The following is a 25,679-nucleotide window of genomic DNA, read 5'->3' as shown; positions in this document are numbered from 1 at the left end:
GGTGCCTTGGTAGTGTTTGTAGTCAAGGAATACTGTAATTTTATTGAGTTTTATGTTACAGATCTCTGCATATTTTGTGGGACTGGCAGCTCCCAATACAGAAGAAGCGATCAAGTTTGTCGATAAAGTTGGAGGCTTTGAATGGTTGATTCAGAAGTATGAGATGGATGGATCTGCCGCACTGAAGTTGGACCTTTCGTTGGAGACTCCAATAATAGTGGTACCACGGAACTCTTCAAGCGACGAGTTAGTACTTATATTAATCCATGTTTCATTCAGAAGCACATTGTTTGATGATGATATTGCTGAATTTGGAACATTACGGATCGCTAGGACAATGAATCTGGACCGATTACGTTCATAAATTTCAAGTCTTTATTGCTTACCTCTATTGATCTCAATATCTTAAGCTATATAAATCCATTGGTTTATACGAACTATTTATGTTTTGGTACTTGACTTGCCAGCATGTACACCACTTCAGTGAACTACGTTATTTAATTACTCTCTTTTGTATCTGTCCTGCTAGGATATTTTGTTCTCTTAACATTGAGTCACTGAGTTATTGGCCATGTTAGATCAATAAAATCTTTGCTACTCTGCAATACTTCCTTTTTTTATGACTATATATTTCTAGCAAATATTTGTTTTTTGTCGATTTGAAAAGTTCCCAATGCACTTCGATGTGCATAGATTTGTCCATTTTTAATTGTGTTCTAGTCTGGGACAGCAATAGTATTTTTGCTGTTGGATTGTTCCTTTGTTGATAGTTTTGTACCGTGTATGCAGTTTCCTGCAACTTGATTTAGGCCATCTGTGGGTGACGAATGAAGTTAGTTGGCATGGACCTGTGGATGATCCATCAGCTGTCCACCTTGACATTCTTCATGCACAGGTACTTTCTTGGATCCCCACCCCCCGTCCTTTTCCCCATGTGTACCACTACTGAAGTATGGTTGGATACTGCTGCAGATCTTAGGAATCAATATGGCTGTTGGAGCGAATGGTCTGCCAGGGAAACCAATGATACGTGAAGGCCGTGAAATTCATATCTTTGTCAGGCGCAGTTTAAGAGATATTTTTCGCAAAGTTCCAAATTTTGCCTTGGAAGTGAAGGTCTGTGCTATCAAACATTTTACAACTTTTTTACTGGCTTTGCTTGCTCCTTTATCCAACAATATGCTTAGGAAAAGCTATGGTTGGTTAGTGTTTGCAATTTTAAAACTTTAGCCAATATCGTTCTACTTCTTATAAAAGTGTACACATGTCAAAGTGACATCATTTTTATGCTTCTATATCTTTCGTGGTTTGGTAATGGGCGAAAGTTAATCTAAGTTCACATTTCATTCATAACGTATGTTTCTCAAAGCGTAATGATGAATGGTGCTCACTGTCTGATAACTTTATTGAATTCCAACATTACCGAAACCCTTTACTCCAGAAGATGCTTGGTGATGTTTGATGAAGGGAAGAATTTTCTGTTAGATCATACTCCAAATTAATCTAAATGTTACATGACTAACCCATGATCATTAATAATTGGAATGTTCTTAATATCATTCTTAACATAGGACATTATTAAACTATCTTCAATTCTGAAATATGTTACTACTATCAATGTTTACTTGCCTTGGGACATTTCATTTAAATGGTATAACCTCTTGTTACACATTCTTATTGACTTTAAGGCTGACTTTTCTATAATTAGGATTCAGGAAAACTGAATCTATTGGCTTCTGTATTCTGTTTTTTGTATTAATATGATCAAATAACCTAATATTACTCTACCCTTGGAACAGATAGGCTCATTGCATGCTGTTGTGTCTGACAAGGAATATAGTGTTATTAGTAGCTGTGTGACTATGAACATGACTGAAGAACCTACTCTCCCTCCTAATTTTCGTGATACCAATGCTGGTTCAACGGATACAATACGTCTTTTGGCTGATAAGGTTAACATGACTAGTCAAGTTTTCTTGTCACGCACTGTTAACATAATGGCAATTCAGCTTGATTATGCATTACTTGAGCTGTGCAATGGCATCCAAGAGGATTTACCTTTAGCAAATATAACTGTAAGTAAACAAAAAGACATCACCAGACATGCTTTTGCATATTGTATTTTTTTTAATAAGATGTTGATTCTTGTGTCAGCTCGAGGGTATGTGGGTCTCGTACAGAATGACATCTTTTTCGGAAATGGATCTCTATGTCACAATTCCTCGATTTTCTATATTGGACGTCCGTCCTGATACCAGACCTGAAATGCGCCTAATGCTTGGGACAAGTACTGATGTCCTTAAATTGGCTTCTAGTAAAGGTGGACTATTAAGAGCTGTAACAATGTCCAACGTGGAAGCACCTCACTCAACCATGCTATTGATGGATCTCAGATGGCGCTCATCATCTCAATTATTTGTGGTTCGGATTCAGCTGCCTCGAGTTCTTGTTGTTCCAGATTTTCTTCTTGCAGTTGGGGAGTTTTTTGTGCCATCTTTGGGAGCAATAACTGGCAAGGAGGAGTTGATGGATCCTAAGAATGATCCAATCAGTAAAACTGACACAATAGTTTTATCTGGTGCACTATACAAACAAACAGAAGATGAGGTAAATCTGTCACCAAATCGACAGCTGGTAGTGGATGCTGCCGGAGTTGGTGAATTTACTTATGATGGATGCGGGAAAACTATCATTTTGAATGAGGATCTTGAGCAGTCACAATCCTCAGAATTTCGACCTATTATTGTTATTGGAAGGGGTAAAAGACTGCGTTTTGTAAATGTAAAGATTAAGGTAATGTCATTCCTACTCTGGTGATTCTGAATTTAAGGAAAAAGGGTTTAAATAATACCACTATAATAGGAAGTAACACAAGGCTAATATAAAAAATGATTCCTTACTCCTGCAAAACTGAAGCAAGGCATGATGGTTTATCCCAATATGTGACATCTGATAGTAACTTTGTCTTGATGCAGAATGCATTACTCTTGACGGATTACACATACTTGAGTAATGGTAGCAGTTTTTCCGTGTCCATTGAAGATGGTGTTGAAGTTGTGGTACAGGATAATTCTTCTTCGGTTAGTGAAAGAAAAAGTCATAATAAAGCTGAAAAATCATTATATTCTTCAAGTATTGCTGTTGACGATCAAACTGAATCATCTAAACCAAGTTTAAGCTTCGAGGCCCAGGTAGGTCATCATGTTGGTTCTAAATGGATTGTTTGGCTGTCCTTTTTTGAAAGCATAAACATATTTAGCATCATGTGGACTTCTCTCAGTTCATATTCTTACGTAGGTTATCTATTGATATTCCAGGTGGTGTCTCCTGAGTTCACTTTTTATGATAGCAGCAGATCATCCATTGATGGTTCTTACCATGCTGAAAAGCTTCTTCGTGTAAGGATGGATCTAAGCTTCATGTAAACTTCTTTGCCATCTCATGAACTTTCAACTTATGAATTGTTTGAGGGTTGATAAAAATATATTATCTTCCTGATTTTGATAGGTTTGCATCAAAAGAAAATGATACATGGATTCGGGCTCTTCTCAAAGATCTAACCGTCGAGGCTGGTTCTGGTCTTAGAGTTCTTGATCCAGTGGATATTTCAGGGGGATATACTTCTGTAAAGGATAAAACAAATATATCTTTGATATCTTCAGATATATTTGTTCATTTATCTTTAAGTGCCATCTCCCTGATTCTTAATCTACAGAGTCAGGCAGTTGCAGCGTTACGTTTTCAGAGTGCTGATCCCTTGTGTCCTTGTACTAACTATGATCAAGTTTGGGTGTCTCCAAAAGGTATACCTCTACATCTATTTAATATTTGTTTGCATTAATGTCTCATTACCTATGATTAAACACGAATGGGCAATTATTTTTCTATGCAGCAAACGTGCATCATAATGCTGTTACATTCTGGAGACCTCGTGCCCCTTCCAATTATGTCATTCTTGGAGATTGTGTAACTTCCAGGTAGAAAATATTCAAATGTTTATAAACAGATCTTCTTTGCAACCTATAAGTTGTGTTATAAGTTTTTTGTAATGAGTACTCAATTTACAAGCAGATACATATCTTGGGAGTAAGGCATAGAAGTACTATAATTATCACTTTTTAGTTATTTAATGTACACATAATATGGGAGGGATATGTATTTTTTTTTCTTAGTTCATTCCTAGATGGCTACATTTATTGCTGATTGATTGGATTTGAGCTACATTTTTAGTTACTCTTCATTGTTGCTGGTTCTTGATAATAGGTGATTGTGTAGCATCACGAGTAGTTGATTGCTGTAACACGTTTTTGATTGTGTTTTGCTTTCAATATTTTTATTATAGGCCCATTCCTCCTTCACAAGCGGTTATGGCAGTGAGTAATACATATGGGCGTGTACGGAAACCATTAGGCTTCAAGCTTGTTGGCATATTCTCCCATATCCAACAATCTGAAAGAGTAGAGGGTATCGATTGTGATTGCTCTCTGTGGGAACCTATTGCACCCCCGGGATACTTAGCTCTAGGGTGTGTTGCTCATATTGGACACCAACCACCACCAAATCATGTTGTCTATTGCATAAGAGCCGATCTTGCAACGTCCACAGCATATTCGGCATGCATGTTCAGTGCTTCCTCAAATAAGAATTACCCATCAGGATTTAGCATATGGAGACTGGACAACATTCTTGGATCATTTCATGCAAATTCTTCTGTTAGCTGTCCCCCAGAGGATATATGCTATGATGTTAACTATCTACTACTTTTAAATTCAAGTTGGCATCGTCTCTCTACTAAAGAGTCCAGGTTTGATTTAAAGGTTAACCATGAGAGTACACACCGACAAAGCAGTAATCCGAATACAATATCATCCGGGTGGGATGTTCTCAGACCAATTTCAAAAGCTAGTTGTTATATGTCAACTCCAAGCTTTGAGAGGATCTGGTGGGACAAGGGTAATGATCTTCGCAGACCAGTCTCTGTGTGGAGACCTATACCACGTCCTGGCTTTAAGGTTTTAGGTGACTGTATAACTGAAGGGTTAGAGCTCTATATGTCCCCCATTTCCTCACTATTTTTCCATCTCCTTAAACTCCTACTTAAGCATCTTTAACCAACTTTGCAGTTTGGAGCCGCCTGCCTTGGGGATAATATTTAGAGCTGACAACCCTGATATATCTGCAAACCCTGTTCAGTTTACCAAAGTTGCTCATATCATCATTAAAGGCCTGGATGATGCCATTTTCTGGTACCCAATTGCACCCCCAGGTTATGCTTCCATGGGATGCGTAGTTACACGAGTCGATGAGATGCCAAAACTGAATCTGCTTTGCTGTCCAAGGGTCGATCTTGTTAGCCAAGCTAATATTCCCGAGATGCCAATTTCCAAATATTCAAGTTCAAAACCATCTCAATGCTGGAGCATCTGGAAAGTGGATAATCAGGTCAGTATTTACAATTGTTCAATTTGGAATGTAGTTACTCATATTATATGGGTAAAAAGAAGGTTAATGTGATACTCTCTTTGATCTCTACTACTTTATAAAAATTATCACACTCTCTCTCCTAACATTTTTCAACACCCTCTCTCATAAAAATGTCCCCATATGAAATGGCCATTTTACCCTTAATGAATTAATTAATTAATTCTTTCTTTTTTATTTTTTATCTAAAAATACTTATAATACCATTAATGAAATAATTTACAACATAAACTCATCAACTTCTAAAATAACTACACTACCCTTTTTACATTAATTATTTTACAATAATAACCACATCGCCACCACCTGTCACACCGCCGTTACCGCCGCCGCCGCATTGCGCGGGTAAAATGCTAGTTCTATATAAAGAAGCAACCCCCCCCCCCCTCTTCTTCCCCCTTTTCTTTCTCTAATAAGCAGGCAACGTACCTAAATTACCCCTCTTTTTTATTCACTAATTTAAACACCTCCATCTAATATACCTATAATACCCCAAATGAAATAATTTACAACATAGATACCTCAACCTTTAAAATAACTATACTACCCCCTTTAACATCAGTTACTTTTACTTTCACCACCATAATTGTCAAAAGCGACGGTGAACTCAAAGCGCAAAGACCCTAAATGGGGCGAAGGCGAGAGGCGCAAAAAAAGCGCACGCCCGGAAAAAAATAAGCGCAATAAAGTAAAAACCAAACCAAATGCCATTCAAATTAGCAAATTCCATCTAAATAACACATAATGCATTAAGCCAAAATTTCAGTTAAAATCTGAGTAAGAAAAAATAATTTTAAGAAAAAAAGAAGAAAACTTGCCTGAAGTTGAAGGGAAATTATGTTAATGAAGGATGATCTGATGATAATAATGATGGTATATTCTAATTGATGTTGATATTTGAAACAAATATATAGACGTGATTTTCTCTCTGACATGCTATTAAATCGTTTCTTGGAAAACCATTGGGTTTTATAGAAAATAGTGAGTTTGCCGCCTAATTTATTGGTGGGGCTGGGCCTAGGGTTTGAGGCGGCAAAGTGTTGCCTCGCCATCGCATTACGCCTAGGCGGGGCTGGGCGCACGCCTTTAACAACACTGTTCACCACCGCCGACCCCATCAACAGCCGCCACCACCATCAACGCAGCATCGCTCGGGCATGCGTCTAGTATTACTATACTTGTATATGATTTATATTATTTTATTATTTTGTATATGATGAAATGGTATTTTAGCTGTATAGCTTATAATCTATCTTATTTTAGGCCTGTACCTTCCTTGCACGCTCAGATCTGAAGAAGCCTTCCAGCCGACTGGCTTTCACTATTGGCGATTCTGTGCAACCAAAGACACGGGACAACATAATGGCTGAAATAAAATTGAAATGCTTCTCTGTAACCATTTTAGACAGTCTGTGTGGAATGGTATGAAACTCGCATATGCTTTTCTTCTTGGTTATATATATTAAAAATTTTATCTCATTGCAAACTTGTATCTCGGATTTTTCCAGATGACACCCTTTTTTGATGTTACCATCACGAACATTAAGCTTGCAACCCATGGTGGAATGGACTCCATGAATGCTGTGCTTATATCTTCAATTGCTGCATCAGCATTTAACACACAGTTAGACTCGTGGGAACCAATTGTGGAACCATTTGATGGAGTATTCAAGTATTAAATTTACTATAATGTCTTGTTGTCGCGTTGTTTAAGTATTTTGGTCTTCAACAAAGTATTGCTTGCCCTTATTTACCTTTGTTTTATTTTTGAAGATTCGAGACATATGATACCAATGAGCAATCTCAAACAAGAATTGGAAAAAGAGCACGGATTGCAGCTACTAGCATTCTCAATATTAATATTAGTGCTGCAAGTATTGATACCTTTGCTGAGGCTGTCGCTTCTTGGAGAAGACTGAGAGAGCTTGAGCAAAAGGCAATCAAAACAGAAGAGGTCTATTGTAGTTGGAGATATTATCTACAACACTTCTTGGCAGTTCGATTCCATAAATTGGTTTGCTTATTATCCTTTTATATGAATACTTAGCAGGAAACTAACAGCTCTAGCATTGGTGAAGATGGTTCAATTTTTTCTGCACTGGATATAGATGATTTCCAGACAGTGACTGTAGAGAACAGACTTGGATGTGACATTTATTTGAAGAAGTTTGACCAAAACTCTACTGCAGTTAACCTTCTGCAGTATGATAATAGTGCTTCTGTGTGGATTCCACCTTCAAAGTACTCGGATCGATTAAACTCAGTTGATGATTCAAGGGAGGGGAGATGTTATATTGCGGTGCAGATAATCGAAGCTAAGGTTGTATAATTTACATCAATATTTAAATGATCATGACATATGTCCAAACATCTACACTCTCTTAGAAGAGTTTACACCTCAAATTTCAAAACATAAAATGACAAATATATCTCTATAATCTAAACCATAATCTTCTCAAATTAATAGTGAATTTCACTTAAAATATTGTTTCCAGTTAACTTTTATCTTTTAAAATTTAATAGTCTACTTAAATATTTGCAATATGTAATTCTTGATTATTAAATACACGAAATGATATATCCTCCTAAAAATCCTCTTAATAATACTCCTAAAGCCACGGATACATGAGAAGTGTAATCTACTAACTCTCTCTCCTAATTTTAACCTTTGATTTAAACAAATGTCATGATCATGTCTTTAGGAAGATTAAACAACTATTATTTTTATTAAAAAGAAAAAGAGAGAGAGAGAGAGAAACTTTTATGTAAGCTAGAATACATATAATATTTCTTTATAACTCAACATTTTTCTTTATTATATATTTTATTGATTATTGATATTCAATTCTAAGAAATGACATATGTTTTGCCATTTCATACTCTTATACTCTCATATTATGTCCCGCCGCATTGCGCGGGTACTATGATAGTGGTTGCTAATAATCTTGTTTTCTCTTCTTGAAAGGATCTACCGATTGTTGATGATGGGAATAGTAATAGCTTCTTCTGTGCACTCCGGCTTGTTGTTGAAAGTCAGGAGGCAAGTCAGCAGAGGCTGTTCCCTCAGAGTGCGAGGACTAGATGCGTAAAGCCCTTGATTTCCAAAAACAATGATCTTGGGAGTGCCAGATGGAATGAACTTTTTATTTTTGAGGTTCCTCGGAAGGTTTGTTGAAATTTACAAGATCACCTGATATCTTTCCCACCTTAAAGGCTATACAGGAAAACACAGCCAAGCACACACATCAGCTAAGAAAAGCTTATACTTTGAATTGTCAGTGCCCAGAAAAACGTTAGGAAGTTGAGCACAGCCTTATAGTTATAGCTATCTCGACTAGAACTTTTTTGATGATCATTTTCTTCTTCCTGTTCTTTTTAACTCTAATACATGCCCTGTTATTTGTGTGCTTTAAATCTTTTACGGAATTAATTTATGTGTATTATCCCAGAAAATAACTTATATCTGATTGTGTAGGGTTTGGCTAGGTTGGAAGTAGAGGTCACTAATCTTGCAGCCAAAGCAGGAAAAGGTAATATAGCATTGATTCATTGAGCTACATTACGTATTGTTAAGGTTTCCTATTACCCGTCATTTTTTTGTATTCTGTATGAATATAAGGGAATGATGTTATCAGAGTCTTACCTCTGCTCAAATGAACCAATGCGAGTTCAATTAGCCATAGTATTAGTATCAAATCTTGGTGTTGGATATAATATATCCATAATGGCTATGTGATGGATGATTTCGACTCAAAGCCTATATAAAACAATCATTGTGGAATTCCTGTGTATTCACCAGCTGATCTTGGTTTCTATTGGCATCAGGTGAAGTCGTGGGTGCCTCAACTATTTCAGCTGGACATGGTGCGAATCCCTTGAGAAAGGTGGCATCAGCTAGAATGTTGCAACAAGCAACCGATGGTCAGAAAAATGTTACACATCTTTTAATGAGGAGGGTTAGTAATTGTGCTTGTATGTTTTAATTAATTTAGATATCTGATAGTTAGCAAGTGTTGATTTTATTTCTTTAGGGTCAACAAAAGAAAGATGACTTGCCTTTTCAAGGATGTCTTGTAGCTTCTACATCTTATTTTGAAATGAAGGCAGTTTCGAATCTCCAAAGTACCGCGGAGCAGGAGAAAGATGTGGTTAATAATGTGGGTTTTTGGGTGGGACTCGGCCCTGAAGGTGTGTGGGAAAGTTTTAGGTCTTTCCTTCCTCTCTCAGTCATCACAAAAAAGATTGATAATGATTTCATCGCCATGGAAGTAGTTATGAAAGATGGAAAAAAACATGCAGTTCTGAGGGGTCTTGCAACTGTCTCTAATGATTCGAATGTTGAGTTGGATATAAGCGTCTCTTGTGCTACTAAGAGTCTTGATCATGACCAAACTTCTGAAATAACTGATTGTAATATTGCTGTAGAAGAGGTTTTTGAGAACCAAAGACATAGCTCAATTTTAGGGTGGGGCAAGCGGCCTAGTTTTCGCGGGAATGATCCAGGACGTTGGAGCAACAGAAATTTCTCATATTCAAGTAATGTAAGTGTCCCTTGAAACCATTTTTTTCACCCATCATTAGTTATCTCCTTGTTATTCTCTTTTTTGGTATTACTTATTTACTTTAATTATTCTGCGGCATAATAGGATTTCTACGAACCACCACTTCCACCCGGATGGACGTGGACATCAGCTTGGATGATTGATAAAACTGATCCTGTTGACGTCGATGGTTGGGCATATGGGCGTGACTACCAAACTCTTAAATGGCCGCCAACTCCTCAAAATTCTTCAAAGTCTTCTCAAGACAATATGCGCCGTAGGCGTTGGATCCGTACAAGACAAAAAATTAGCGACCAACAGATGCCTAACACTGATTCTGATATCTGTATCTTACGACCTGGTTGTTCTTTTGTATTACCATGGCGATCGATGTCAAAGGATTCTGATAGCTGCTTACAAATTCGCCCTTCTGCTCAACACCAAGAGGGATTCTACAATTGGGGGTCTCCTGTTGCTTTAGTATCAACATCTGTCGGGGCAAAGGACCATTCTTCAAATGACCAGGGACAGCATTCTAAAGACAATTCAGTAAAACAAGGAAAAAACTTGTTGAACTCTTCATTCAGGCTAAATCAGATTGAAAAGAATGACATGCTCTGGTGTTGCCCAGCAAATGATACCAGGCAATTTTGGCTTAGTGTTGGTGCAGATGCATCAGTTCTTCAAACAGAGCTCAATTCCCCTGTTTATGATTGGAAAATATCAGTTAATGCTCCTTTGAAGTTGGAAAACCGACTTCCTTGCTCAGCGCAGTTCACAATTTGGGAAAAGCTGAACACTGGCACTACAAGTGAGAGGCAGCGTGGCCTTTTAGCATCACGTGCTGTTGTACCTATATATTACGCGGATGTCCGTAATCCTCTTTATCTTTCAATGACGTTAGAAGGTGGATGGATATTGGAAAAAGTAAGTGATTAGCTGTTATCATTCAAGTTTTTGATTACCTTTAAAGCAAAAAATTTATAAAATTGGTTCTTATTCTACAATACTTTCTCTTCATGAAATGCAGGATCCAGTCCCTGTCTTGGATATTTCATCTAATAGTCATGCTTCCTCGTTTTGTATGATACATCAGCATAAACGAAGGTTAGTAGTACCAGTATAACTGAATTTTGCTTCCTTTGTTGATTGCACATGTTTCTAGGCAACTTCTAGCTCTCAGTACTGCTTGATATGATTGATTTGAATTCATCCATTACTGTTCATATGAATTCATCCATTACTGTTCAAGTGTTGATATGTATTCATCCATTTATTATTCTCATTTGTATATAGTGATAAAATAAAACCTTAGTTATTTAACGTGAGTTCCGTGTTGATCATTGGTCTAATAGAAAATCGCATAATTAAGTTGAAGTTGGTCACTGCAAGAATTTTTAATGACTTTTCTTGCCTAGCAGGAAATTGCGTGTGTGCATCGAACGGGACATGGGAGCATCTGCAGCTTCTTCTAACACCATAAGATTTTTTGTCCCGTATTGGATTAGTAATGACTGCTCTGTACCACTTACTTATCGAGTGGTAGAAATTGAACCCTCGGAAAATGCAGATATAGAGTCTTTGCCGCTGACAAAACCTGCCAAATCTGGAAAATTAAGCTTTAAGAATCCTACGAGTCCCATAGAGAGTGGGTCAAGGAAGAATTTCCAAGTGCTAGAAGCAATAGAGGACACTAGTCCTACTCCCAGCATGCTTTCTCCCCACGAATATGTGGGACGTGGAGGAGCTATGCTGTTTTCATCACGAAATGATGCATCTCTTTCACCTCGTGTGGGCATAGCCGTTGCTACTCAGCATTCTGAAAATTTTAGTTCTGGACTATCACTTCTTGATCTGGAAAAGAAGGTGAACAAGTTTTCATTCGGTAATATCATCCTGTTACCTTCTTGCTGTAACTTCCATTTTACTAACATCTTTGACTTGCTGGATATTCTTTCCTCTCATAGCAAAGAGTGGATGTCAAGGCATTTAGTTCAGATGGGTCCTACTACAACTTATCAGCTCTACTGCACATGACAACTGACAGAACAAAGGTATACCAAATTACGATTGTTCACTTGTCTTGTAACATCAGTTAAATCCAGTTTTTATTTCTCACCTGACTAACGTTTATATCACTGAATAATTAATGCAGGTTGTCCATTTTCAGCCACACACATTGTTATATAATAGGACTGGCTTAAGTTTATGTCTGCAGCAATGTGATACTCAGTCATTTGCTTGGATTCATCCTACCGATGCTCCAAACCATTTTAAATGGCCGACATCTGGCAGAGTTGAACTATTGAAGGTCTGCATATGATTACCGTTTCTTAAAATACTCCAAGTATGGCTTGATTGGCGATTGTTATTTCTCATGCTTAAATTGGATCTTACCTTACTGTAGTTAAAGACTGATGGATACAATTGGAGTACACCATTTAGTGTTGCTACTGAAGGCTGGATGCGTGTTCCCTTGAGGAATGAAAGGACAGGCAAGCAATTGTATCTTACGGTTGAAGTAAGGAGTGGAACAACAAGCTCACGATTTGATGTCATCATCCGACCCGATTCATTTTCAAGCCAGTACAGGTTGTGTTTCTGTTTTTAACAGCTTAGACTATGGAGATGTGAAATTGAATAACTCAATATAATATATGATCCAGGTCCAATTTTCTTGTTATATACTACTTTACTTCTTAGATGATTTGTATATATCGGACAAAGAAGGCATGTTAAATTTATAAATCCCGAAATTTTCACAATGGCAAATACAGGACATGTTGATTAACATTATGTGGTACTAAAGAAGTAAAATGTGCTAAAGTTATTAAGAGATGTTAGTAAAGCACATTGCTAGAGTGTTCAATTCTTATTTGACCATCCTCTTGTTATTTCTTACAAATTGGAAAATTGATTAGCTGAGTGTCCATGCAGGATTGAGAATCATAGTATGTTTCTACCCTTCCATTTTCGACAAATTGATGGTGGTGATGATTCATGGCGTTGCCTTCTTCCCTGCACAAGTGCTTCATTTTCATGGGAAGACCTTGGTAGACAACGAATCTTGGAAATCCTGGTGGATGGAACTGACACTAACGAGTCATCGAAGTACAATATCGATGAGGTTCGTGATTATCATCCTGTTCAAGTAGATGGGGGACCTACCAAAGCAGTACGTGTTACTATAGTTAAGGAAGAGAAAATGAATGTTGTTATGTTGAGGGACTGGATTCCGGACAACAATCCCAAAGCAAATATGAAAATAATTAGTACCTCTTCTTCATCAAGAGCTTCCAGAAATAATGTTCAACCTTCGGTTTCCACTTCCGAATGTGAATTCCATCTTACGCTTGAACTCACAGAGCTTGGAATATCCGTTATTGATCATACACCTGAAGAGATACTCTACTTGTCAGTGCAGAACCTTCTTTTGTCGCACTCAACTGGTTTGGGCTCCGGAATCAGTAGGTATTGCCCTACCACCACTTTAAAGTTATCACTCCAGTTTTGCAAGGATAATTCATGGAACTCGAATGTTATGTACTTTGTAGGATCAAGTTAAGAATGCGTGGTATCCAAGTCGACAATCAACTGCCGTTGACACCAATGCCCGTTCTCTTTAGGCCGCAAAGAGTTGGAATAGAGGCAGATTACATATTTAAGTTTTCTATGACGCAACAATCTGATGGCTCATTAGATTTTTGTGCTTATCCTTATATTGGTTTGCAAGTGAGTATGTGCTTGTTTATTTCTGGCGAAGTTTTTAATCATGCTGCTGTAATAATATACCTATGTTTTTTTGTTCTGATAGGGACCTGAAAACTCTGCCTTCTTGATAAGCATTCATGAACCCATAATTTGGCGACTTCATGGTATGATCCAACAGATTGATTTTAGTAGATTCAGTGATGCACAAACAACAGCCGTCTCGGTGGACCCTATCATCGAAATTGGGTATGTTGGACCTCTTTCACCTCATGTCTGGCGTCTTGAACTTGAGTTTAGTAACAAACTACCCTTTGTCTTGCAGAGTTTTAAACATCTCAGAATTTCGATTTAAGTTCTCCATGGCTATGTCACCGACTCAACGGCCTGTTGGTGTGCTTGGGTTCTGGTCATCCTTGATGACTGCTCTGGGGAACACAGAAAATATGCCTGTAAGTATTACATCTGTCCTATTGTTGCCTCACATTTCCACTTAATTTAGTGTAAATTTGTTGTCAACTGCTCTGAATTCAGAACTTTGACTGGATACATATAATTATTGAAAGGTGCGAGTAAATCAGAGATTCCTAGAGAACTTGTCTATGAGACAAAGTGTTCTTACGACAAATGCCATATCAAATATCACCAAGGATCTTCTAAGTCAGCCTCTCCAGCTGCTCTCTGGTGTGGATATACTGGGAAATGCAAGCAGTGCATTTGGACATATGAGCAAAGGTGTTGCTGCCTTATCAATGGACAAAAAATTTATTCAGGGTCGCCAGAAACAGGTCTGTCCGTGACTGAAAACATATATCAGCTTTTATGCTATGTCTATTAACCATGTGAAGTTATGCTATGTTGCAGGAAAATAAAGGTGTTGAAGATATTAGTGATGTGATACGAGAGGGAGGAGGAGCACTAGCAAAGGGTATATTTAGGGGAGTGACTGGTATTTTAACCAAGCCATTAGAAGGCGCAAAGCAATCAGGTGTAGAAGGTTTTGTTCAGGGTGTTGGTAGAGGATTAATAGGGGCGGCTGCCCAACCCGTCAGTGGAGTCTTGGATTTGTTATCAAAGACAACTGAAGGTGCAAATGCAATGCGAATGAAGATAGCAGCCGCCATCACTTCAGAAGACCTTCTTCTCCGTCGAAGACTGCCAAGAGTTATCAGTGGTGACAGTTTACTTAGACCATACGATGACTACCGGGCACAGGGACAAGTAATACTGCAGCTCGCGGAATCAGGGTCATTCTTTTTACAAGTGGATCTATTTAAAGTCCGTGGAAAGTTTGCATTATCTGATGCTTATGAAGATCATTTTTCGCTACGTAAAGAGAAGATACTTCTTGTCACACACAGAAGAGTTATACTCTTACAAGTACGTGTTACTTGATTGGATATTTTTTGCTTTTACCAAATATCACCCAAGTTAAAAATTTTGGTGATTGACTATCTATGATGATCGGTGCAGGCATCAAACCTCATGACGCAGAAGAAATTCAATCCAGCAAGGGATCCATGCTTAGTGTTGTGGGATGTTCTGTGGGAGGACCTAGGGACCATGGAACTAACTACTGGAAAGAAAGATCACCCTGGCGCTCCTCCGTCAAAACTTATTTTGTACTTGAAATCCAAGTCATCGGAGAACAATGATCATACACGGGTAATAAAATGTTACCGTGATACCAAACAGGCTATCGAGGTTTATTCCTCTATTGAGCAAGCAATGAGTATATATGCACCAAATGAGTCGAAGGTACCCGTTCCTTCCCGTAGTTCCTATTTTCTAGCCTCATTAGAAATAATCACAGTTAATTCTTGATTATACTGGCAATTTGAATGGGTTGTTATAAACAGTTTTCTGGAAAAGCTGAGTTTCGTTGTTGACTCTATTAGGAAATGCATAAAAGGAAAGTGAAAAGGCCTTATTCAGCAACAACTGATGTTTCAACTGCAGAAGCCGTTTTCTTAAAAGAACGTCCATGGTCTTCACAGCAGGTTCATGCACCACTTCCTCCAAATTCAACTTTTGGTAGCAGTGCTAGTCACCATTAGACAATTTATGATGCTAAAGTCTTAGACTGGATGTCTAAGGCAGGTATGTTAAGCTTCTTTTCCTCTTTGTTCTTGTGAATGCAATCAATCCCTGAAGCTTTTTCTATCTATTTTAAAAGATACTGATCTCGTTAACATGTGTGCTTGTAGAAATCATCAACAAATCTTAAGCGCCTACAGGAGTTCTAATCTTGGTCTTAGTTCATGTCAAATGAGGTGGACATGGAGACGGTATGTAAACTTGTAAAGTATGCTGTCTGTAGCTCAGAAGATCACACCGAGCTACGTGGAAAGTGGTGGTGTGTCAATGTGTCAGAGAATTTTCTCAATGGATCAGGCATTACTGATGGTGTTTTTCGTCATAGCTAAAGAGGACTAGAAGACTATATATATATAGGTAATATACATGTTGGTATGTTGTATATTACATATTAGTTTGGTGGTGGTGTCGCTTGTAACGTACAGAAAATGGTGGTTCATTGTAGATTGAAGTTGTATAGTAGCAATTTACATACACAGCATTTATAGAAATCTTATAGCTCCAAAAAATGTTTGGTTAACTGCTTTTATTCCGCTTTGTAATGATTATTTAATTATTATACTTTTGACATGCCCTCTAAGGCCGGTGTCAACCACCACGTTCTGGGATCAACTTTTCGCATTCTGAAATTCTTATTGTCACCACCAAATTCTCGCTCACGTTCTAAGCCCAAATTCTCGCGTTCTGGTATTTTTATCGTCATCACCATGTTCTCACTCACGTTATGGATTTTCTTATCTCATGTTCTCAGAACATTAGTGACATTGCGCAGTTCTGAACTTTGCATTTTTGCTCTGTCCTCTTCTACGATTTCAGAATTTGGGTTTTGTGGCACCCACTTGCTTTTTCTTTTTTTCTTTTTTATTTTAATTTACCCGTTTTTTCCCCCTCTTTTTCTTATTCAATCGCTTTCCATTCCCTTATAAATACATAAACACAAACTTAACAAACCAACCATAACGTTTATAACCACATAAAAAAACACCATGTTTGAACTTTACGTTGAAATGATCGTGTTCGAATGACCTTAGTCATTCGGGGGTTGTCAAAGTGATTTAATGGCAATGCATCTTGAATCACGAATTGTGCAAATTGTTGACGACACCTCCGCCAAGTATGCAAAGATAGTCTCATCTCGTGTCATTGTTGATTGACCTTCTTTTGCAACATTTTTTATTGTTTAATAATAATTTTTCATATGCAACCTTACGTTGTGTTGATTGGGCGGACAAAAACATATTACACTTTACATTGTGCCCCTTTTGTATGATCTTCGTCACGAAGTCGAAATTACTCCAAACATCCGGTGCTCGATCCGTAAATAACACTCCAATGACCATTTTATGTGGTTCATTCGAAGGATTGGCCTCGGTGGAAGCTTGAGAACTTTGTATTGCCATGTTTTGAGTGTTATATAGAGATGTTACAATGGCATTAATGTTAAAAATAAGGCAAGAAAACAGCCATTTTTTGGCCCAGGCGCTGCTACTGCTTCTATCTTCCTTCAATCCTTTCCCTCTTTTTCTACACAAAACCGGTTTCTAACCGCGTTGGGATCTGGGTCCTATAACCGGGTTGGATGTAGCATGGTTCTAACCAATTCTAACGGTTAGACATTCTAACAGGAACCTATCTTATTGGTTTTGGAGAACCGAACCGGCTAAAACCCAACCAGTTTGGTTACAGTTTGTCTTTCGAGTTCTGTTTTAGTTTTTTTGTACACTGTATCTCCAAAGGCGTCCTTGGAGGTAGCCTTACAAACATTTTATAGTCAATAAATCATACTATCGCCAATGAGTTGGTGGCTCATTGGTAAAGTCTTTGACCTTGGGGAAATCCACTAGGGTTCGAATCTCACTTCCTACATTTGTAGGAGTGGATTATTAGGGGGGTTTCGAGAGTCCTGGGTTTCATCTCAGGCATGCGTGGTTCGAGCACCACATACTGCCCAATTGGATATCACTGTAGTGTCTTGAATGCTAACTATTAACTACTAATTACTAACTCGTTGTTTTAAAAATAAAAAAAAATCATACTATCAAAGTCATGAATCTACCATTTTCAACGTGTATAGTAGCAACTAGCAAAAAAGGAATGCACAAGAGAGAACTGTAAGATCTCGTGATATGTCAAATCAGAAAGACAGAACAGCCAGCTAACCTTACACATGACACCTAGATTCCTTTTTAATCCATCGTCTTAGAAATCTTTAAACAAAGCTTACTCAACTCTAATACTTTCAAGCCTCTTAAGACCAGTTAAATTCAAAGAACAAAACACTCGTCACATTCAAAGAGATCATTGTAAATCTAAAAAATGCAGAATGAAAGTTGAGCACTTTTGCCTTCATTTCCAAGGCTAAAATTTTTTGTTTTTTTTTGGGACCAGAGTTCTACAATTGTAATGATTTCATCAAAAAACTACTCGTATAACATATAAACTTTTTGCATATAGTCATATGCAAAAAGTTTTACTTCTCATGCGCTGAAATATGTCTAGGATTTTATAGCCTATACATGAAACTCAGCTTTGTTTGTATGCTGCTTTCTTTCCCTTCTTCTGCTTCTGCTTTAGTTGATTAAGGCCTGCAGCAGAGACTTTGACATTTCCAATAATGGCAGCCATGAGCTCCGGGTCTGTACATGCTTTCATCAACTCTTTCTCACGTTGAGATGCTTCAGGCATGTGACCAAACAAATTCATCACCATTTTTGCAGCTATAGATCAAAAGGAAATGACATCATCAAAAAGAGATTGTAAGCAAAATCCATGTTTTGATTTACTCCTAATACTACATTTAAGACTGTTATCCATGATTTTTTATTTAATAGCTTTGAGTATTATGCTGAAATATTTTGCTTATATACTTCAATGTAACTATTGAGTTAGTTCATCACCATTTATCTGTCTCCAGTGGGAACACTTCCATTTTGTGTAAGCTGTGGTGTATATTATGTTTGGTAAGAAAATACATAAATATAACAACTTCACCAAGAGTTGCCTTTTCTATTTATTACAGTAAATCTCAATAAAACTTACAACTTGTGCTTGCAAAATTATGTAAACCGATTACAATTTGATATATTGGTTAACGGACACTTTTTTTTCTCTGGCAAGAACAACCAACTTGAATAAGGTGACGTAAAAAGTTTAAAGAAAATGGGGCTTAAAATCCACTTGTCAAAAATTACTTGACCTAAAAGCCTAAACAGTATAATAAAATCAGTTTATCTGTACATGCTTTCGTAGGTTCTTGGGCATTGGCTAGAACAACTAACTTTCAATTGATCCAATACTAAATCGATAGGCCACAACGTTCAGTTCATGTTTAAGTATCACATATTGTTTTTCATTTTATATATCCCATGTGTGATTCTCACGCAGAACTAAATTAAAATTTGACACTTGTTTACAGAAACTTAGACGAGGTCAAGAGTACCTTTTCCTTTTTTTGCTGTTCCAGGGATTATCTTGACACGATATTTGTAGGATTGTAGAGCAGCGTAAGGAGCACAGACAGGCACAGCATACAAAAGAATGTCATTTGGTAGAGGACTCCCTGTGAGATAATCCACATCTGTTAATTTTTCTTTCTCGTCTTCACCAATCTCCTTTATATCATCTTCTTCCAATGCTATCCTCTCAGCTTCATCGAGTGTATCATTGTCTTCATGCTTGCTATTTTCACGACCCTGCACCACTCCGTCCAGCTGTTCTTGACAATCTTTAGCCAGGTGTCCTAACTTTTTACATTTGTAACATCGTTTTAGAACCTCTTCATTGCCTGCATTATAAAATGGAAGCGCACAGGCAAATAACCCTATTAATCATAAAGCATGATTCCAGATTTCTTAATAAGACTAGATGGATATGCATTGTTCTAATTTTAGATATACGCGGTATGTACCCCCTAGATGTTTCAACACTTTGCTTGTAGTTACTGCTTCAGTCTGCACCTCTTGTTCATTAACTTTAGCTCTTCCAGAACTCTGAAAGTAGTTTGATAGTAAGCAAAGCTCACACGAGAATGCAATTGAAAGAAGGGGAATGATAAGCATGTATTGAAGCTAGATGGTGACTATTACCACTATGGTAACTATTACTCTATGAAATAATAAAATCTAGTATACTCACAGCAAGTAATGACATTCGGATTTTCCTTTCTTCCTCGTCTTGATCTGCATACTTCTCTTTCATTTTCTTAAGCTTGCCCTTCTGGCCACGTCTAACTTTGCCACCACCATCCACCCTTAAACTCTGAACATCTTTTTGTGGATGGTGTTCCACTTTATTCTTCTTCTCTGCATCGTCTTTCTCATGACCACCAGCATCTCTACCTTCACTGTGTGTTTGGCCTTTCTTGAGATTTCTTCTTTCAGCTTTGGAAATGTAAGGTTTTTCCCTCACCATTTCTTTCTTCACCTCATTACTAATTATGTTATCTGGATCTGTTGCTTGTGACGCATTAAGCCCATATTTCCTAGCAGTTGACCCAAGCTCAAGAGCTCTATCAAGGAGATCCTCAAGTTCAGTAGACACAGTTGTAGCAGATGTCTCAAGTTCAGTAGACACAGTTGTAACATTGACCCTCTGTATAGCCTCCTCTTCGATAGAAACTCCTCTTGAATTAATGGTATTGATATCAGAGGAGCTAACTTCAGTAGATAAGTTTGCCAATTCTTGGTTAGCTGCAGATAAATCCAATGTGTTTACTGGAAATTCACCATCTGGTGCTTCGTTCTCGGAACCAAAGTCAGAGAGTTCTTTAAAGGGCTCAGTATCTTCTTGATTGTATCCTTCTTCATCTTCACCCCTAACTCTCCTTTCATTGAGATGTGAACCCAAGGAAGTCTCATCCAAACGGAATAATATGCCAAATCCCATAATCAAAGGATGAGGAGGAAGAAAATTTTTTTTCCCTCTGATCATAAAACTACCAACCGTAAGATATTCCCCAGTCGGGGCTGTTTTACTCACCTGGTGAGGGTATACCCACCACGCACTAGTAACAATCTTTGAGTTCCATGCTTGGCTGTGGCAGACCTACATCACAACATAATCATCTAACTTAAGATCATTCCCACGTCATGAACAAACACAGAAATCGATAGTTTATTAGTGACTTACGGTGAAAGATCCTGCTTGATTCAATGTAAGAGGGGGTACAGGGTTATCAGGCTTGTGATTCTTAATCACTGTACTTGAAGCTCCATGTAATTCAGCGTGGACATATCTGATCAGCATCAAGTTATTAATATCAGTAATAGCATATACATATACATCAGAGTCGATGAGTGGTCTGTATGAGAACCAAAATCTATTTGAACTATACAATGGATGCCATTCAGGTATCTTTTATTCTTTCCCTATTGCATTGGGAAATTGAAAAGCCCCGCGGCTACAATTACCATCTTGTATTCACATTGATATATGCTATGACTACTACTTATGACATATTCACTGAGGAAATAGAACACCAAGGAAAAATGGAAAGGAGTGTCTGGTGGAATAAGGGTTAGGTGAAGCGGGAGCAATGGGAATATAACGATTAAGCAGCAAAACAAAAGATTGGCAGTGGTTACAGTTATTTACATTGATAAAAAAAAGTTTTCAAAATTTTGTAATCACCAATAAGGACAAGCGAGAAAGAACTGAGCAGCACCCAGTTAAAAGTAATAATCAACAATATGCACTCACATATCTCCTTTTGACATGTAACGCTTGACTATCATCTCATTTTGTTGAGCATCACGTCCACTGATAACTAAATAATTCTCACTGCTGATAAACCAATTGAACTTTTCAAACCAATGAACTTTTCGTATATGTGAAATGGCAGCAACCGATTTTTCCTGATGAGTTGACATCAAGCATGGTTAGTTTTTCCAAGAATCCAACATGGAAAAGTGAAAGATATAATCCAACCAAAAATTAACTAAACAATATTGCCATAACTAAATAAGGAGACATAGTTAATGTAGTAAGTATAAGTACAAACTACAAACTTAAACTAAAAAGTAAGACGTAAGATCACCTGAGAGAGTTGCTGACGTGTCTTCTTTTCAGCAGCCTTGAAGGCCTTCGCATGAGCTGTAAGCGTCTTTTCTTGTTTGCTCTCTTGTTTCTTCTTTTGCTCATACCATCGTCGAGCATTAGCATGCGCAGAAAGGGCTATATCAACTTCCACCTAAAAAAATGAAAACATACATTCACAATTTAAGCTTCTAATCCAGAGGACTATCACTAATATCAGTAGGTATCGCCTTATCGGAGTGGAAAAAACTGAATACAAGAGCTATTAAGTAACAGAGTTTAGGAGATCAGCATCATGTACCTCCAAACATATTTTAAGGCATTAAGAAGTCAAAAAGATTACCTTTGGTCATTCTTTTTAGAGTTCTCAATCCTAGAAGGTCGATGCATGCGCTAATCATATATAAATACTGTGGGTAATAACAAGTCTACATAATACCTTTTCGACAGGCTGAGTTATCTCCTCATCGTCCATTTCATCAAGATTGTTACTCAATAGCAGACTCATGGAATTTCTTTCAAGATGTAATTTGTCAATAAGACCTGCAACAGGATTTCCAGATTTCTTTTCTTCTTTCACCATGCGAGCCAAATCATCCCAGCTCATACCATTTGCAAGAGCTACTCGAACAGCCAAAATAGCAGCATCGACATCTTCTAGATTATATTCTATAAGTTCTGCCATAGTAACAGATCGATCTACTTCTTTCTTTAGTACTTGCACACGGTTTTCCTGTAATATAAACTTTGAATAAGCTGAAGAACACTTAAGATAGTTTTTGATCATTCATTTTGAGGATTCAGTCTATTCACTAGGGATCCAAAAACCGTATACTATATACCACATACCCTGCATTCATTTCAGTGTTGTCAAAGGCGAGCGCCTCTTGCGCCTAGGCGCAAAAGGCGGGCGAGGCGCACCTCAAGCGCCTGAAACCCTAGGCCCAAGTCGACCATGAAAAAGGCGGCCAACGACGGTCAACTGTGGTTGTCAACGGCGGTCAAAAAGGTCAAATGGGTCAAGATTCGACCAAATCATTCAAGATCCGGGCAAATAGTGGCTAGATCTAATGTTTTCCGGCCAAAATGTGTGACCATAGTCTGTTTAAGAAGATGAAAGAGAGTGAAAATATAAAACGGGGGAAAGAAAAATTATGATATTTTTTATATATGTTTATAATAATCTGAAGTTTTTGGTTGAAAAGTTTATATTTTTTTTTTGAATGATATTTGGCATTATAACTGACATCTGATTTTTTTTACTATTATTTTTCACTATATATAAATATTTTATATTTATTTACTTAGTGCGCTTTTTTTTTCCGGGCGTGCGCTTTTTTTGCGCCTCTCGCCTTCTCCCTATATGGGGTCTTTGCGCTTTGAGGTCGCCTTCGCTTTTGACAACTATGATTCATTTCACATATTACTGGTGCAGCCCTGGTTGTTAGGGTCATGCTTAACACACTATGAAATTGTATACATTTAGTAGGTTTAAGTAGCATCATACCCCTATAGTTTTTGTAACTGATGACGACCGGAACATGAACCTTATGTACAACAAATTCCATGCTAGTATGTATAAAGTTAAATTTTTGATGCAACTCACAAGCTACATTCACATACGAACGGGAAGGCAAGAAACAGAGAATGATAACAGAGTCTATGTATTTGATGCGAGACCTGATCGTTGCGAATCTTCGAAAGCTTCTGCATTGCAGAACTCTCTTTTGCTTGTTGTTGCTGTTGAGATCGCTGGGTCTCAATTTTACTATAAAATTCATCCAAGGCATCATCAAACGTCTCAAATTTTACAGACACCCTCGAGCTGAACTGATTTAGCAATAACGGGCAGAACTCGTCATAATTCTGCAAAAAGTAAACAGAACATATAAAGACTAGCAAGTAACAATGTATAAGTAAGGTGGTATTATTATCAGAAGAAAGAAAAGAGTGCCTTAGTTGTCAACTAAAAGCACAAAAAGCCTTTAGAGAAATTGCTAAGATCAATGGAGAAAACCTTATCGGGGGATTCATCGAGTTTCTTCTGCTGTTGCATTAAGATGTATCCTTGGGGGATTATAAAGCCTGAAATAACATCCTCCAGCCAGTCCTCAAACCTCTTAACGGCCTCGGAAAGTGCTTGAATGCTAGCATCCTCAAACTTCAAGTCAGCAGACAGTTTGAGGTTTGGAGTTAGGGCGGCATCTAATATAATATGTTCTGATAGTGCTGGTCCATAGCCCAAAGCATCCCCGAGAACAAGCTTCAAGGTAGGTTGCTTGGCATTATCCTTATCCTTGTTCTTACTAGAAGTTTTCTTGGTGACATGTGGTGGTGGGTCAGCAGCAGCAGCAGCTTGCTTGAAGGATGTAAGGGCTTGGTGTAACTTTGCAGTATCGACTCTTTGAAAGGTTCTGCAGATATCAACCGGGTAATGATGGCGGGCCATAATTGCGATTCCTTTATCATCATCCCTAAATATATATATAATAAATGTAAAATAGTTAAAAAGAGTATCGTTGGGAAAATCAAGAGAAGAAAGGGAGGGGTACCTGTGGGAGCGAAGAAGGGTCAAAACCATGAAATCGGAATCGGTTAAGAGTATGTTGCCTTGGGCGTATAACTCCAAGATAAGGTAGTAAGCATTGGCACCCACACCAAATTGGAAGAGAACAATCTGCAAAGTTTGAATGAATAGTTATATAATATAATATACTCCAGGCAATAATAATAAAGTAATAAAAAAAAAACAACAGCAAGTGAAGGGAAGACCCACACACCCGATCGTAACCAAGCTGGCGAACATCCTCAAGGCGACGAGTACGGATGTGTTTACGTAACTTGAGAGTGAAACCGGAAGGAGTGTTACTCTTGTCCCGGACGTATTGGGTGGTGTGAAGACGAACACCACTCTCCATAAGCAGCATCACCTTTTCGCTCTCCCCAGATTCAGTAACACCGCTGCTATTCATCAATTTCAATACGTATGTCTGCACTCGCTCATCATCATTCCATTCATTATACAATTCATCATTCATTCATTCATTCATTCATTCATTATAATTATTAAATTACTAAATACCTTGGGAGAAAGGTCGTAAACATTAGAACAACGCATCCCGATTAAACGTCGTAAACATTTAACCTCCGCCGCCACGTCTGCCGTGTTCATCCGTACCTTCACCATCTCTCTCTCTCTTACTAAGTTCGATCGATCAAGTAAATATATGTACAATCCTATATTACTTGTAGTCGAAAGTAGTAATGTTTTTTTTTTGGGGGGTTTGATTTTTCTAGGGTTCAAGGATTGACTAGTATCCTGCACAAGCTTTTCTTTCCATTCATCACGTGGGACTTTTATTTATGATGAAAGATCGCTTTTTTTTTCCCCGTCCGAAGTGTTATTTTTCCAAGTATGTACATGCGGCGGTTGTGGTGGGAAAGCGGTTTAGTAGTGATGGTATTATTGGTGGTGGTGGTATAAGTTGATTTAAGTGTGATAGTGAAATTTTTTATAAGGTAAGGGCTTAAAACTCTTTCTAATTCATTAACATTGTATTGTTTAGTTTTTTTAAGGATAGAAAGGAAGAGAAATTTATAAAATGCATTCTTATATGTTCTTGAGTTTTGTTTTAAAGGAAAAGGAAAAGATTGTAAAGGATTTTAAAAATATTTGGGTTCTTGAGTTTTATTTAAAAGAAGAAGTGAAAAGATTTGGAAGAAGAATTATATAGATTTTGTGTAAGATATTTTCTTCCCACTTTTGGGATGATTTGGAAGGAAGGAAGATCCACTCTTTCTTTTCCATTCATCGCTTTT

At 37.7% G+C, this 25,679-nt stretch overlaps 2 protein-coding genes across 2 annotated transcripts in view; one reads left to right on the top strand and one right to left on the bottom strand.

The window, feature by feature from the left end:
• LOC122606820 overlaps window positions 1-16,439 on the top strand; it is a 52,510-nt gene extending 36,071 nt beyond the window's left edge. Inside the window, exons 30-63 of the mRNA XM_043779686.1 lie at window positions 62-246; window positions 790-895; window positions 973-1,116; window positions 1,800-2,075; window positions 2,155-2,793; window positions 2,976-3,191; window positions 3,318-3,421; window positions 3,508-3,803; window positions 3,893-3,977; window positions 4,343-5,038; window positions 5,124-5,442; window positions 6,745-6,903; window positions 6,990-7,153; window positions 7,255-7,435; window positions 7,532-7,801; window positions 8,447-8,647; window positions 8,957-9,011; window positions 9,307-9,437; window positions 9,513-10,022; window positions 10,128-10,949; window positions 11,053-11,129; window positions 11,444-11,888; window positions 11,990-12,076; window positions 12,178-12,333; window positions 12,430-12,614; window positions 12,960-13,493; window positions 13,577-13,754; window positions 13,837-13,979; window positions 14,056-14,182; window positions 14,297-14,518; window positions 14,595-15,110; window positions 15,204-15,488; window positions 15,629-15,830; window positions 15,938-16,439. Of these exons, the coding sequence (XP_043635621.1) occupies window positions 62-246; window positions 790-895; window positions 973-1,116; window positions 1,800-2,075; window positions 2,155-2,793; window positions 2,976-3,191; window positions 3,318-3,421; window positions 3,508-3,803; window positions 3,893-3,977; window positions 4,343-5,038; window positions 5,124-5,442; window positions 6,745-6,903; window positions 6,990-7,153; window positions 7,255-7,435; window positions 7,532-7,801; window positions 8,447-8,647; window positions 8,957-9,011; window positions 9,307-9,437; window positions 9,513-10,022; window positions 10,128-10,949; window positions 11,053-11,129; window positions 11,444-11,888; window positions 11,990-12,076; window positions 12,178-12,333; window positions 12,430-12,614; window positions 12,960-13,493; window positions 13,577-13,754; window positions 13,837-13,979; window positions 14,056-14,182; window positions 14,297-14,518; window positions 14,595-15,110; window positions 15,204-15,488; window positions 15,629-15,787 (8,673 nt within the window). The 3' untranslated portion in view covers window positions 15,788-15,830; window positions 15,938-16,439. The remainder of the gene's footprint in view (window positions 1-61; window positions 247-789; window positions 896-972; window positions 1,117-1,799; window positions 2,076-2,154; window positions 2,794-2,975; window positions 3,192-3,317; window positions 3,422-3,507; window positions 3,804-3,892; window positions 3,978-4,342; window positions 5,039-5,123; window positions 5,443-6,744; window positions 6,904-6,989; window positions 7,154-7,254; window positions 7,436-7,531; window positions 7,802-8,446; window positions 8,648-8,956; window positions 9,012-9,306; window positions 9,438-9,512; window positions 10,023-10,127; window positions 10,950-11,052; window positions 11,130-11,443; window positions 11,889-11,989; window positions 12,077-12,177; window positions 12,334-12,429; window positions 12,615-12,959; window positions 13,494-13,576; window positions 13,755-13,836; window positions 13,980-14,055; window positions 14,183-14,296; window positions 14,519-14,594; window positions 15,111-15,203; window positions 15,489-15,628; window positions 15,831-15,937) is intronic.
• Window positions 16,440-18,110: 1,671 nt separating this feature from the next.
• Window positions 18,111-25,231, bottom strand: LOC122606864 (nuclear export mediator factor Nemf). The gene is made up of 13 exons (XM_043779745.1): window positions 24,943-25,231; window positions 24,641-24,850; window positions 24,413-24,537; window positions 23,878-24,334; window positions 23,541-23,726; window positions 22,300-22,593; window positions 21,862-22,014; window positions 21,525-21,679; window positions 20,955-21,060; window positions 19,962-20,870; window positions 19,735-19,816; window positions 19,267-19,611; window positions 18,111-18,544 (listed from the first exon to the last, which is right to left on the bottom strand). Exons 1-13 carry the CDS (start codon window positions 25,045-25,047, stop codon window positions 18,351-18,353), a joined length of 3,321 nt encoding a protein of 1,106 aa, XP_043635680.1. The 5' UTR covers window positions 25,048-25,231; the 3' UTR covers window positions 18,111-18,350.
• Window positions 25,232-25,679: the final 448 nt, after the last annotated feature.

Source organism: Erigeron canadensis, chromosome 7, assembly GCF_010389155.1.
Source record: "Erigeron canadensis isolate Cc75 chromosome 7, C_canadensis_v1, whole genome shotgun sequence".
In the NCBI taxonomy this organism is placed as follows: Eukaryota; Viridiplantae; Streptophyta; class Magnoliopsida; order Asterales; family Asteraceae; genus Erigeron; species Erigeron canadensis.
This window is presented reverse-complemented; position numbering and strand designations above follow the sequence as displayed.

Coding starts and splice junctions, on each gene's coding strand:
- LOC122606864 (XM_043779745.1), bottom strand. CDS start 25,047: ATGGTGAAGGTACGGATGAACACGGCAGACGTGGCGGCGGAGGTTAAA. Junction 24,335..24,412: donor ACCCTTCTTCGCTCCCACAG/GTACCCCTCCCT, acceptor ATATATATTTAG/GGATGATGATAAAGGAATCG. Junction 21,061..21,524: donor TACATGTCAAAAGGAGATAT/GTGAGTGCATAT, acceptor GATGCTGATCAG/ATATGTCCACGCTGAATTAC.